Source organism: Triticum dicoccoides, chromosome 2A, assembly GCF_002162155.2.
Source record: "Triticum dicoccoides isolate Atlit2015 ecotype Zavitan chromosome 2A, WEW_v2.0, whole genome shotgun sequence".
Lineage (NCBI taxonomy): Eukaryota > Viridiplantae > Streptophyta > Magnoliopsida > Poales > Poaceae > Triticum > Triticum dicoccoides.
In genome coordinates this window covers 71,051,196-71,065,796 of record NC_041382.1, presented here as the reverse complement: position 1 = coordinate 71,065,796, position 14,601 = coordinate 71,051,196, and the positions used below count along the sequence as shown (strand labels likewise).

Sequence of the window (14,601 nt, the reverse complement as noted above, 5' to 3'; positions counted from 1 at the left end):
TTCTGACTTCGACTCGGTAATGTCCTCCGACGTCTGAATGTAGGCGTCAGCATACGCCTCGTCTTCAAAGTCCCAACCAGCCGTTTCTCGTAGCTTCAGTTTCAATTGAGCTGCCTGCTTCCGCGAACGCTTGTCCTCCCGATAGGCGGCTCGCTCCCTCCTCCTCACGTCCCTCTCCAACCTCCTTTGCTTGTAGAACTGGCGCTCGTCGACGCTGTCCCGCGGGAAGCCTCCACGCCACACCACCAAGGCTTCCACGTTCTTCTCCGCGATGGCGAGGCGACGCTTCCGTCTCCGATGGACACGACGATCCTCGTCGGTGAAAAGCCGCGGGAGAGGCGCCAGATCCTGCGCCCGCTGACTCGACACGTTGGGAAAATTCATATCCCAACGAGGCCTGAGGAGGCGCACGCTGCCGCGTCGTGCGTGCGGGCCGCCTCCTCTGCGGTGTCGAAGGTGCCGAGGATGAGACATTTCTCGCGAAACCAGATCTCGGAGGAGAAGGCGCCGGAGCGGCGCTCGCGGACTCTGCGAAAATCCGAAGCACCCAGGCGGCGGATTGACATGGTGGCGCAGAGGCGGCGAGAGTGGGCGGCAGACAGAGTGTGGAGGGAGCGCCTTTTTTATAACGAGCGCCGACCGCGGCGCGAGCGCGAACCTTTCCCGCGCGCTGGAGCGCCAAAACCAGCGCGTGCTAGGCCGCTTTCCCCCGCGCGCTGGTGCGCCAAAACCAGGGCGACAACATGATCTAAAACGCGCGCGGTCATGAAATGGATCAGCCCGTTGGACGCACTGCCACCTCAAAACTAAAAAAAGACGGACGGCGGGCGGACGGCCAACCCAGACGAATAAAAAACGGACAAAAGCGCCGTCCATTTGGGTTAGCCCGTTGGAGTTGCTCTTATTGGCGAAAAGAAAGTGCCCTGCTTTCAAAACTCATTCTGTTCTACCTCAACACGCATCTCGAGTGCGTCAGAAATCGGCACGCACTGAGCTACCGAAGGAAAAGAAACAGTCACCGTGCCCCCGCGCCGTCGCCATCCAGTTCAGCGGGAAGATCACGGTCGAGAAGTGGAAAGCCAGAAAACCAAACGGAAACCGGGGCAGCGTGCCGCCAGTATCCATTATCTCCGGTCAGTCAGCGGCCACACGCAACTTGGCCTCCGCGGTTTCATCGGTGCGCCTACTTCTCACATCTCCAGCTCGCATAAATATCCCGCGGCCTGCAAGCTAGGACGGCAAGCAAACCACATCAGATCGAGCCAAGAAACCTTCTCTCATCATTTCTAATCGTCCCATAGTTGACTCTTGTTCATGATGGCGGGGATCGAGGCAGCGTCTGCGGCGGCGGCGGCGGAGGCCAGTCCGGTGGAGGAGGGGACGACCAACAAGACGGTGGTGCTGGTCGGCGTGGACGACAGCGACCACAGCTACCGCGCGCTCGAGTGGGCCGTGCGTTACGTGGCGGAGACGGCCGGCCCCGGGGCGCCGGTGGAGCTCGTCGTCGTCCACGCCAAGCCGGCCGTGTCCTCCGTCGTCACGCTCGGCGGCCCCGGTACGTGCCGTCCGCGACCCCCTCCCTAACTAATTCTTGCTTATCTGAACCGGCCGGAGCGCTGATTTCTGGGGATCGGTCGATTTCACTTTCAGCCGCCGCCGGGGACGTGGTGAGGTACGTGGACGCGGACCTGCGCAGGAGGGCCGAGGAGGTCGTCGACAGGGCTCGCCGCCTCTGCGCCGCCAACTCGGTAACATCCACTACCAATTCCAGAAACGAGTAACAAGATCACGCCGATTGCTGCATGCTCTGCTTAACAGCCACATCTGGAATCGATCGCAGGTGCAGGGAGTGGTGAAGGTGATCGACGGGGAGCCGAGGTACGTGCTCTGCAACGCCGTCGAGAAGCACCACGCCGACTTGCTCGTCGTCGGCAGCCATGGCTACGGCGCCATCAAGAGGTAACTGATTTATTTATCTCCATTCTCCAGTCCCCCGTGCTGCAGAGCTAGTGGTCATGGATTGTGTCTGAACCTGGGCAATTCTTGCAGGGCATTTCTTGGGAGCGTGAGCGACTACTGCGCCCACCACGCGCACTGCTCCGTCATGATAGTCAAGCAGCCCAAGCCCAAGGAATGATCGATCGACATTTCCAGTTCGCCAGTGTTGGCATTGTGCCATTTGCGTGCCCACGTACTGCACTGTATCCCTGTCTAATTACTGTACTCTATTAATTCGTTGGATCCTCCGAACGTTTATACATCGGTGCCTGACATGACGCTTTGGGTTCATCTTCTGGTGTCATCGCCGTTTGCCGCACATGTTTGCACCATTAAGCCGGCAAGTTGAAAGATTGGGTGTACATTTATCTCTTCAGTTGTCATTTCGGGCCATTGCATCAATGATAACAAACGCCTGGACAGAGGTGGGTGAGATTGATACCTTTAAGCTAAGAGGATATTACATGACGATAATGCATTTTTTTTCGAGAGTACGTCAATGATGTGTTTTATTTTTATAGAAGGAGAGCAAAGTCATTTACAAGAAGTATGTCCCAAATGCGAACATTCGGGCAAACACACACCCACACCAACACCAACAAGGAAAGAAACTAGGCTATTCTCACCAAACGTTGTAGACCTCCTACACCACCAGCCGCAAGCTTCCAGTCGGCCAACTCGTCTAGGATCCACCTCGCCGCGTCCCTGAGTCTCAGCTGCTGGTCAACTCTGTTGAAAACCCTTGCGTTCCGTTGCTTCCACAAGGTCCAGATAGTCCCAATGAACAGAGTGTCGAAACCCCTCTTGTCCGCTCTATGAAAACAACCCCTCACTCTAAGCCACCAAAGAAATGTGGAGTGTGTCCCAGAGAGTGCACCAGACCTCTCTTGCATACGTACAAATGGACAAGATGTGGTCCGTGTCGTCCTGATCCTGCAGGCAGAAGTAACATGGAGATGGCTCATCCTGCAGGCCGTGACGATAATGCATTAAGAGAACATTAAGCTAATAAGGTGGAGTGAATTGCAAAAAACCATCACATTCTAAGTTTAATTCCAAATTTACTACCTTAGTCCTTAGGCGCCTAAAAAGTAAACATATTTTCTTACTAATATTCTCTATAAACAATTATGATCGATTTGAGGTAAATTAATCCAATTTCTAACATACCAGGCCCGCTGGTCAGGTCATATGGTCAACATAAATGACATTGATTGTTAAATTAAAGGAGGGCCCACACGTGGGTCCCATCCACCCCTCGTCCACCTTCTTTCCTCACCGCCACACTTCTCCTTCCCGCACACACCGGCCGTCATGGATTTCCGCCGATGCTGCTCGCTGCCAGCACATACTCTGCCACTGCTTCTCGCCGGTCACTTGCACCGACGATGGGCCAGAGGCCACCCACCACATCTGATGCGCTCGTGGTTTGCCGAGACGCCGCCGCCGCCTCGCTGAGCAGCGCGTCCCAAGTTGATCCGGCTGGTGCTGGCGCTAACCATCTCCTGCTGGTGGGAGGCGGAGATGAGGACATGCGTCCGCCCCACTCCTCCCGGCCGTCGCTGCCCCGCATGGCCATGCTCACTCTCCTACCGCCCCACCCAATCCACGAGGAGGTGGTTGTGAACGGGACAAGGCCGCTACGCTGATACGTCTCCAACGTATCTATAGTTTTTTAATTGTTCCATGTTGTTATATTACCATTCTTGGATGTTTTATAATCATTTTATATCTTTTTTGGTACTAATCTATTGACATAGTGCCAAGTGCCGCTTGCCCTTTTTTGCATGTTTTTTACATCGCATGAAATCAATATCAAACGAAGTCCAAACGCAGCAAAACTTTTTGTAGATTTTTTTGGACCAGAAGACATCCAATGGGCTGGAGAAGCGCCTGGAGGGTGCCTCCCGGACCGCCTCTTTGCTCTATAAATACTCCAATATTCCATAAACCATAGGGGAGTCGACGAAAATCAATTCTAACCGCCGCATGTTCCAGAAACACCAGATCCAATCTAGACACCATCTCGGAGGGGTTCATCATGTCCATTGGTGCCTCTCCGATGATGCGTGAGTAGTCTTTTGTAGACCTTCGGGTTCGTAGTTAGTAGCTAGATGACTTCCTCTCTCTCGTTTATTTCTCAATACAATGGTCTCTTGGAGATCCATATGATGTAATTCTTTTGTGGTGTGTTTGTTGGGATCCGATGAACTTTGAGTTTATGATCAGATCAATCTCTTTTTATCCATGAAAGTTATTTGAGTCTTCTTTGATCTCTTATATGCATGATTGTTTATAGCCTCGTATTTCTTCTCTGATATTTGGGTTTTGTTTGGCCAACTTGATCTATTTATCTGGCAATGGGAAGAGGTGCTTTGTGATGGATTCGATCTTACGGTGCTTGATCCCAGTGACAGAAGGGGAACCGACACGTATGTATCGTTGACATTAAGGATAATAAGATGGCGTCTATTTCTACATAAATAGATCTTGTCTACATCATGTCATCGTTCTTATTGCATTACTCCGTTTCTCCATGAATTTAATACACTAGATGCATGCTGGATAGCGGTCGATGTGTGGAGTAATAGAAGTAGATGCAGGTAGGAGTCGGTCTACTAATCTTGGATGTGATGCCTATATAATGATCATTGCCTGGATATCGTCATGATTATTTGAAGTTCTATCAATTGCCCAACAGTAATTTGTTCACCCACCGTTTGCTATTTTTCTTGAGAGAAGCCACTAGTGAAACCTACGCCCCCGGGTCTCTTCTTTATTATATTTGCCTTTGCGATCTATGTTCCTTTGCTTTTAGTTTTAGATCTATTAAACCAAAAATACAAAAACACCTTGCTGCAATTTATTTTATCCAAGATCTATTTATCCTATCTATCATATTTTTATCACGTCCGTTTGCCAATCTTTGGCGCCGTTACCCGAAAGGGACTGCCAACCCATTTTACACGTCGGGTTGCGAGTATTTGTTATTTGTGTGCAGCTGATGTTTACGTAGTGTTGCTTGGTTCTCCTAATGGTTCGATAACTTTGGTCTCATCACTGACGGAAGTACCTACCGTCGCTATGTTGCATCATCCCTTCCTCTTTGGGGAAATACCGACGTAGTCTAGCAGACATCAAAAGGAATTTCTGGCGCCGTTGCCGGGGAGACATCATCAACATCTACCAGGTTCCAAATCAGAATTATCATCTCCTCGCAATTTACATTATTTGCCATTTGCCTCTTGTTTTCCTCTCCCACACTTCACAAAAATTTGTCGTTTTATTCGCCCCCTTTTTCGTTCGCCATTTTCTCGTCAGATTTATCATTTGCTTGCAGTCATGAGTGATTTCGGTATGACAGGAACAGATGATGCCCTAACTCCTGAGATTGGATGTACGGGAAATCTGGATGCTAAAACTTTTATCTTGGGGCAAGGGAATGTTATGGAAAAAGAACGTATCCAAGATTTTTTCAATTGTGTTGGAAATCTAAGTTTTGATGATGCTCCTATACTTAGAAATACTAGATCTTACGTGGATGCTATTTCACCACTAGTTCTGAAACTTGAAAGTAAATTTATCCATACTCATCCTACTTTGCAAAGATTGTTTTTTAAGCTTCCCGTTATAAAGAATCCTAAGGCTAAAAAGTTGGCCACTCTCGTTCTTATGAATGAATTTGACTACATAATAAGGGAAGCTAGGGAAATCTTTGTTTTTTATGGTATGAATCATGAAAAACCCATGATAGATGAAATTCTTTACAATAGTGATTATGTGTTAAGGCATTTGCTTGGGGATAATGGTTTTTTGATGAAAATCTTAAAAAGGAAGTCCCCATTCTAGATGTGATCCAACAATTTTTCAATAATGTTAATCAACATTTACTCTTGGATTGTTGCCGGAAATCAACGAGGTTATGATAATGAGCAACTTAATAGTGCTAAGGTTTCTATGGGCAATATGTTTTATGTTGTTTTTACAAAACCGCATGACAAAAACACCTCTAAGGAAATTAAGCACAAAGATGACAAAACTTAGATCCTTGCTTTATGCCTAGCTAGGGGCGTGAAACAATAACGCTTGTTGGGAGGCAACCCAATGAATAAAATTTATTTTTGCCTTTTTGCTTCCGGTTCTTGAGTGTTAGCACAATTATTCTACTGTTATGATTGTGTTTTTTGTGTTTTAATTAGTGTATGTGCCAAGTAAAGCCTTTAGTATCTTTTTGGGTGATAGTTGTTTGATCTTGTTGAAAAACAGAAACTTTTGCGCTCACGAAAATAATTTTCATTTCTAACCAGAGCGTGATAAAATACTAATTCTTTTTGCAGAAGATTAATATACAAATTTCTCTATGGTTTTCTTTGAAGAGTTTTTGCCATAGAGAAGTTGGAATACAATAGATATAATGCAAGAATAAAATATGAATTGGTTTGCAACGGTACTTATAGTAGTGATTTGTTTTCTTATACTAACGGATCTCATGAAGGTTTTGTTGAGTTTTGTATGATTGAAGTTTTCAAGTTTTGGGTTATCTTACGATGGATGAAGGAATAAGGAGTAAGAAGAGCCTAAGCTTGGGGATGCCCATGGCATCCCAAGCTATTATCCAAAGAGAAGCAAGCAACTAAGCTTGGGAATGCCCCGAGTGGCATCCCCTCTTTCTTCTAACGACCATCGGTATTTTACTCGAAGCTATATTTTTATTCACCACATAGTATGAGTTTTGCCTGGAGCGTCTTGTATGATTTGAGTCTTTGCTTGTTTTGCTTTGTGTTTTAAGTCCTGAATCCTTGCTGGACACACCTATTTGAGAGAGCCAAAATTATGCCATGACTTGTTAGAATTGCTCTGTGTGCTTCATTTAAATCTTTATGAGCTATGGAATTGCTCTGGTGCTTCACTTATATCTTTTTGAGCACAGTGTGCTTTAGTATTTTTGAAGAAATGCTCTCTTGCTTCACTTAGATTTATTTGAGAGTTAGTAAAAAAATTAAGAAATTCTCTCTTGCTTCACTTAAATTAATTTGAGAGAAAGAAATATTATGCTCATGATCTTCACTTATATTTGTTTGAGCTTATCAAAAGAAACACATGAAAATTAGTTCCAAAGTGATATATATCCAAGAAGGATATAATAAGAACTTTCATGAAGATCATTGGACAAAATAAACTTGATTCCTTGTAATAGTTTTGAGATATGATGATGTGATATGTGACCCATGTTGATGAGTAATTATGCTTTAGTAAGAATATTGATGTTAAGGTTTGTGATTCCCTATGCAAGCACGAAAGTCAATAGTTGTGCAATGAAATTACATCCTACTTGTGGTGCATTATTCGGTGTTAATTATGCTTAATGCTCGCTTATGAGATTATTCGTTTCTTGGTTGGTCTCTTCTTAATCTTTTGCTAGCCTTCATTTTGCACTAAGTATAATCACTACTTGTGCATCCAAAATCCTTTAAACCAGTTTTGCCATATGAGTCCACTATATCTACCTATATGTTGTATTATTTTGCCGTTCGAATCAAATTTGTATGTTCCATCTCTAATTTTCAAAATAAATTTCTCTTTTGTGTGCTCGTACCGCTCACGAGGCAGTGAGGCGTGGCCGATATTTTCCATGCTAAACGTGTTATTCTCACGATGAGTGTTTATTCACTTGTCATTGCACGAGAGTAAGGCAAAGCTATTAGGGATGCCCAATCCCGAAATGAAAAATGAATTTACTTTATGTTTTCAAATAATAAATTCCTTGGAAAGTGTTGGTATGCAAGGCACCCGTGGATACGGCTAGCCATGGAAAGTGAAAGTATAGTGGAAAAAGAAATAAACTTTAATTTCTATTTGGGAACCGCCTATGATATATGTAGCATGGTAAGTGTTGGAAACTCTAAACCGTTTTCGTTGGTGGGAAAAGTATGCCTCTCGAAATGTTTTTAGCTCTCAATTTTGCTTTGTGCTCTGGCACCTCTACAAATCCCAACTTCCCTCTGATATGTCTCCCACGTATCTATAATTTTTGAGTCAAAACGAAAACGACTCCAACATATAAACCCTAGATATATCATAGTTTTGAGATATGATGATGTGATATGTGAGCCATGTTGATGAGTAATTATGCTTTAGTAAGAATGTTGGTGTTATGTCATAGGCGGTTCCCAAACAGAAAATAAACTTTATTCCTTTTTCCACCATACTTTCACTTTCCATGGCTAACCGTATCCACAGGTGCCCTCCATACCAACACTTTCCAAGGAATTTATTATTTGACAACCGTCGGTGTACTAGAATAGGGGTACCCTAGTACCCCGAACTTGTGCAAGGGCAGTTGTAGCACCCCGCGGCAAGGCTTACCGGGCGAACGCCAAGATCCCCCAAGGTTCCCTTGGAGCCATCCAAGAACAAAGTATTTAAGCTAAGGAGACAAGGCCCCGGCAAGAGGAGCTTGCCGGGAAGGCCAACCAATGCGCTCCAAGGAACTTGCCGCGACGCGCCATGCGCTCCGGCAAGGCAACAAGGCCCCGGCAAGAGGAGCTTGCCGGGAAGACTAAACAAGGTACCCCGAGGCCCGGTGAGCGACGAGCTTCTGGACCCGACAAGATAACAACAGCGGCAAGGCGCTTGCCGCGGCAGGCGGCCACTCTGTGCCCACGCTCCAGCGCATCCACCAACAAGTAACTGTATCAACTACCTCGCTGTTTACGTTTGTACCCTCCTCTGCGTTGCCACCTGTCGGTGACCCCTTTAGCGTATAAAAGGAGGCCCATGCGCAATGTAGAGGGGGTTCGGACAGTTCGCTTCCATTCATTCGTAGCCCAGAAAACATCACGCTCTCTCTCTCGAGAGCAAGAACACCAGATAACACAACCAGACAAGCAGCAGTAGGAGTGTTATCTCTCCAGAGAGCTCCGAAGCTGGGTAAACTGCTCGTGTGCCTCGCCTCGATCTGCTCTTCGTGCGATCTCCGCCCCCCGCCGAACCGAGAGGGGCCCGGTCCGCCGGCCCCATAGGTGTTCGTGGATCAGTTTCCTCGACATCTTTGGCGCGCCAGGTAGGGGTGTCGAGATTGTGTGAACCTGATCCGGCGTTCACATGAGATAGATCTTTATTCCCTTCATCAACATGCCACCGAAGAAGAAGACTTCGGCGGCAGCCGCTCCGTCCACGTCACTTCCGCCACCGTTGGAGCAAACGGGTGGTGGAATGGACGCCGGCGGAAGAAAGGACGTCGACGAGGAAGCTCATGATGCCACCAGGTCCAAGAACAAGGCTGCACAAACCTCGGCGACTGTACATGTTCCACGCCACTCTCAGGAGGCGCAAGATCAACAGCGTCATGGCACTAGCAGTGCCATTCGCATGATAGGCCAAGACCAAGCTGGTGGATCTCGAGGCGCTCAAGACCAGCATGCACGCCAGCGTGCTGGCACGAGCGGGGCACGGTCGCCTGGACGGGATACTGCTCCTTCTAACATAGTTAGAAGTTCGAGCATGTCCCGCTCCTCTCGCCGTCCGCCACTGCTACCCACCACTCCAGCAGAAGCTTTGGCACAAGCTCAACTTCTCCTAGATTACCCTCCGACGTCGGACAAGATCGACGAATGGAGGGCCACCATTCAGAGTCTCATCGGCTACGCCAACGGCGACACTCCATGGCGTCCGAGCGCGTCGCCGCCGCGGCAGGGTTGTCGGATGCGAGCCGGTGGCGACGAAACGGGCGGAGGTGCAACTACCATGCAATCACCGCCCCGAAGGCCAAGATCACCGACTCGCCGGATCCACCTCGACAGCGACTCCACTGCATCGTCGGATCCACGAGCTCGTCGCGATCAGCGCCAAGTTCTTCATGATCGACAACAAGAAGACGCTCGAACCCGCATCGAGCGCCAAAGAGAAGCGCGACGTCAATCCGACAAGCGCGCTGGGCCCTCTGTTGACATGCATGCGCCAGGGGAACCAGGCGATCTGCCGTACGCGGTAGGTTGTCCTGCGTTCACTCGTGAGCTGCGGCAAGTCCAGTGGCCCAGCACAAAGAACTTCAAGCCAGACGTATCGGAGAAGTACGACGGCAAGACGCATCCGTCGGAGTTCCTCAGCATCTACACCATTGCGGTACAGGCTGCCGGGGGACGAGATGACAAGATCCTTGCCAACTACTTCCCGCTGGTGCTCAAGCCCAACGTCAGATCCTGGCTCATGCACTTGCCGGACAACTCCATATCCTCTTGGGCTGATCTGTGCCATCAGTTTGTCGGTGCCTTTACAGGCGGACACAAGCCTCATGGCCAGGAGAGTGATCTTCATCTGCTCGCCCAGAAGGAAGGAGAGCCCCTGCGCAAGTACATTCAGAGATTCAGTACTGTGCAGCACAACATCCCAGACGTCCACCCTGCCGTGGTGATCAGCGCGTTCCATCAGAACGTGCGGAACCGCAGGATGCGGGAGGAAATGACGATGTGCAAGATCAGGGACGTCAGCGAGTTATATGCACTGGCCGACAAGTGTGCACGTGCTGAGGAAGGGAGGAGACTCCCCGGAGAGAATGTAGGAGCAGGAGGATCTGACAGTGAGGATGCTACCCCGCCAATGAAAAACCGGTGGCGGAACAACAGAAGGAGGAAAGGCAAAGAGGTGCTAGTTGTTGAGCAGTCCGGCAACGGTGGTGGCGCCAAGGAAGCCAAAGCTGGTGACTCCGGCAAGGAGGTTGCCGCGGAGGTGGCGGTCGCCGACAAGCAGGACGGCACCAACAAGCAATATTGCAAGATCCACCGCACCAAGGGCCATGATCTCCAGAACTGTAAGAAAGTCGAACAGCTTGTTGAGCAACAGAAAGCTAAATACGAGCGGCGCGACAAGGAGAAGGCCCAGGAAGGAGCTGGTGGATCCGGCAAGAAACGTCCCGGCCGAGGAGGACACCGCGGCAAGGCCAAGCAGCGGCAAGGAGACAGACCTCCTCGCGGCCGCGACAAGGATGAAGATGACGACGACGATGAGGACATGGATGATGAGGAGACTGATGAGCAGGAGTTCCAGAAAGGCACAGAGGTCCTGTGCATTGACGGTGGTGCTTCTCTGCATGCCTCGCACCGCCAGCTCAAGCAGTGGGTGTGGGAAGTTAATGCAGCAGAACCACCCGTCGAGTCACGCAAGCCTCTGAAATGGTCCGGCACGCCTATCATCTTTGATATTGAGGACCACCCGGATCGCATAACTGCGGTCGGGTGCTTGCCGATGCTGGTTTCTCCAACAATATGCAACCTCAAGGTCACTAAGATGCTAGTTGACGGTGGGGCCGGCTTGAACCTGATCTCCTCCGCGGTGATTCACAAACTCCAGATCCCTGGCAGCGAGCTCGAAGAGACCGTTACATTTCAAGGAATCAACCCGGGAAGGAGCAAGCCGAAGGGAAAGATCACGTTGCTGGTAACATTTGGCAGCGAGCTGAACTTCAGGACTGAGAGGGTCACGTTTGACGTTGCTGACTTTCCATTACCTTACAATGGAATCCTTGGCCGACCGGCACTCGCCAAGTTCATGGCAGCCTCTCACTATGCGTACAACGTACTGAAAATGCCAGGCCCGATAAGTGTCATCTCTGTCCCTGGCGACCAGAAGGATGCTCTTATCTGTGCCGACAAGATCTACCGGGAAGCAGCAGCCGCAGCAGCCCCAGCAGAACGCAGGACACTTGTCGCTGAAGCTCCCAGGGGGAAGAAGAAGACCAAGTCCGGCAAGAGCTCTGATGCCCACTCCGGCAAGCGCACCTCTTCGGAGTGCTGCGCTACCGTCGAGGACGCACCATCGAGCTCCACCGGCAAGCGTAAGAAGGCAATGGCAGCTCCACCTGAGACCAAGAAGGTGTCTGCCAAGGAGGGCGGCACTGGTGGTACCTTCACCATCAGCGCCACTCTTGACCCCAAATAGGAAAGCGCGCTCGTTGCTTTCCTGCGGGCGAATGTCGACGTGTTTGTGTGGCAACCGTCTGATATCCCCGGTGTTCCCAGGAAAGTAATTGAGCACCACCTTGCCATCTGTCCTCATGCGCGGCCCGTCAAGCAGAGAGTCAGGAAGCAGGCAGTAGAGCGCCAAGAATTTATCGCAGAAGAAATCAAGAAGTTGGAAGCAGCAGGCCTTGTCAGAGGAGTGCTCCATCCCACGTGGTTGGCCAATCCTGTTGTTGTGCGCAAGGCTAACGGGAAATGGAGACTTTGTATGGACTTCACTGATGTTAATAAAGCTTGTCCCAAAGACCCATTTCCCTTGCCGCGTATTGACCAGATTGTTGACTCCATAGCCGGATGTGATTTGCTTTCATTTCTTGATGCATACTCAGGATACCATCAAATCTTCATGGCAGAAGAAGATGAAGAGAAAACCACATTTATCACACCGTGTGGCACGTACTGCTTTGTACGGATGCCTTTCGGTTTGAAGAATGCTGGTTCAACATTCGCAAGGGTAGTCCACCATGCTTTTGAGCCGCAAATGCACAGAAATGTGGAAGCTTACATGGATGACATAGTGCTCAAGAGCAAGAACAAGGCGACCCTGATTCAAGATTTAGACGAGACATTTGCAAATCTGCGCAAGATCAACCTCAAGCTTAACCCCGAGAAGTGCGTGTTTGGAGTCCCTTCCGGCAAGCTTCTCGGGTTCTTCGTGTCTCAGCGGGGAATTGAAGCCAATCCCGACAAGATCAAAGCCATTGAGCAGATCGAAGCACCAAAGCGCGTCAAGGATGTACGAAGGCTTGCCGGTTGCGTGGCTGCTCTTAGCAGGTTTATCTCTAGATCTGCTGAGCGTGCCCTGCCATTTTTCAAAATTTTGAAAAAGGCAGGTCCAATGAAATGGACTCCGGAAGCGGAAGCTGCACTGCAGGACTTGAAGAGATACCTGTCCTCCACTCCAACGCTTGTCGCACCTAAGCCGCAAGAGAAGTTGCTGCTGTATATAGCGGCAACCAATCAAGTGGTTAGTGCTGCGTTAGTGGCGGAGAGGGAGGCGGATGATGAGCCAGCAACCACGGCAGATCCATCCAGCGACAAGCAGGGGGCTTCGCCGACAAGCTCTGGTCCCGACAGACATGGGTTTGCGCAGGAGCATGATAAGATGCCAAAGAGAATGGTGCAGCGCCCAGTTTACTTTGTCAGTTCTCTTCTGCAGGGGGCTAGATCAAGGTACTCTGGTGTGCAGAAGTTGCTTTTCGGCCTCCTCATGGCCTCGAGAAAGCTGCGCCATTACTTCCAAGCACATGAGATCACAGTCGTCACTCGCTTTCCGCTGAAGAGGATACTGCAAAATCCAGAAGCAACTGGCAGGATTGTCGAGTGGGCGCTGGAACTGTCAAGTTTTGGCCTCAAGTTTGAGAGCACTTCAACTATCCAAAGCAGAGCATTGGCAGAGTTCATAGCAGAGTGGACGCCAACCCCAGATGAAGAAATTCCAGAAACAAGCATCCCCGTCAAAGAGGCAAGCAAAGAGTGGTTGGTGTACTTTGATGGTGCCTTCTCGCTGCAAGGCGCCGGTGCAGGCGTGCTGCTTGTCGCACCCACCGGAGAGCATCTCAAGTACGTAGTCCAGATGCACTTTCCCAAAGAGCAAGCAACCAACAATACTGCAGAGTATGAAGGATTGCTTGTCGGTCTAAGAATCGCAGCAGACCTTGGGATCAAGAAGCTCATTGTCAGGGGTGACTCACAGCTTGTCATCCGACAAGTGAACAAGAACTACCAGAGTCCGTTGATGGAAGCGTATGTTGATGAAGTGAGGAGGCTAGAAGAGCACTTTGACGGCCTACAAATGGAGCATATCCCAAGAGGTCAGAATGATATTGCTGATGGCCTGTCAAAGTACGCCGCACTAAAGTTACCTGTGGAACCAGGGATCTTTGTGCTTAAGTTGACTCAACCATCCGTAACACCATCAACTGGACAAAGCAAGAAGAGGAAGTTGGTTTCTGGTGACTACTTTCCGGCAGAGCTCCCCGAAGCCGCCGCCAAGAAAGTCCCCAAGATTAACACCAAGGAGGCTGAGGGGCAGTCTGCTCCGGCAAGCCTTATGGTTTGTTCCGTTGAAGCAGACGCTCCCGACAAGTTTTGCTCTGGCAAGCTTGCCGGGGAACATCAAGCTCCGGCAGGACCACAAGTCCTTGCCGTGGAAGCGGATGTTGCCGCAGCAGCAGATGCTCCTTTAGTCCTTGTTGTCGAGCCACAAGCTCCAGCATGGGCACAACAGATTGTCCACTTCCTTCAGACAGGAGAACTTCCCGAAGAACAAGAAGAAGCGGAAAGAGTAGCCCGGCAGTCAAGTATGTACCGGTTTGTCGATAGCATACTGTACAGAAGAAGACTCAACGGTGTGAAATTGAAGTGTATTCGCCGGGAAGATGGACAAAAGCTGTTGGCAGAGATACATGGAGGCATATGTGGCCACCACATTGGCGCAAGAGCACTTGCCGGCAAAGCTTTCCGGCAAGGTTTCTTTTGGCCGACAGCCCTCCAGGATGCAACTGCACAAGTAACCAAGTGTGAAGCGTGCCAGTTCCACTCCAAACAGATACACTAGCCAGCTCAAGCTCTCCAGACGATCCCT

The 14,601-nt window shown here is 49.6% G+C and overlaps 1 protein-coding gene across 1 annotated transcript; it reads left to right on the top strand.

Annotated features, from left to right (window-relative positions):
* The first annotated feature begins 1,109 nt into the window (after positions 1–1,109).
* LOC119353341 (universal stress protein YxiE-like) lies at positions 1,110–2,480 on the top strand. Its single transcript, XM_037619941.1, has 4 exons — positions 1,110–1,555; positions 1,651–1,748; positions 1,841–1,959; positions 2,050–2,480. The coding sequence occupies exons 1-4, from the start codon at positions 1,315–1,317 to the stop codon at positions 2,135–2,137; spliced, it is 546 nt and encodes a 181-aa protein (XP_037475838.1). The 5' UTR covers positions 1,110–1,314; the 3' UTR covers positions 2,138–2,480.
* Positions 2,481–14,601: the final 12,121 nt, after the last annotated feature.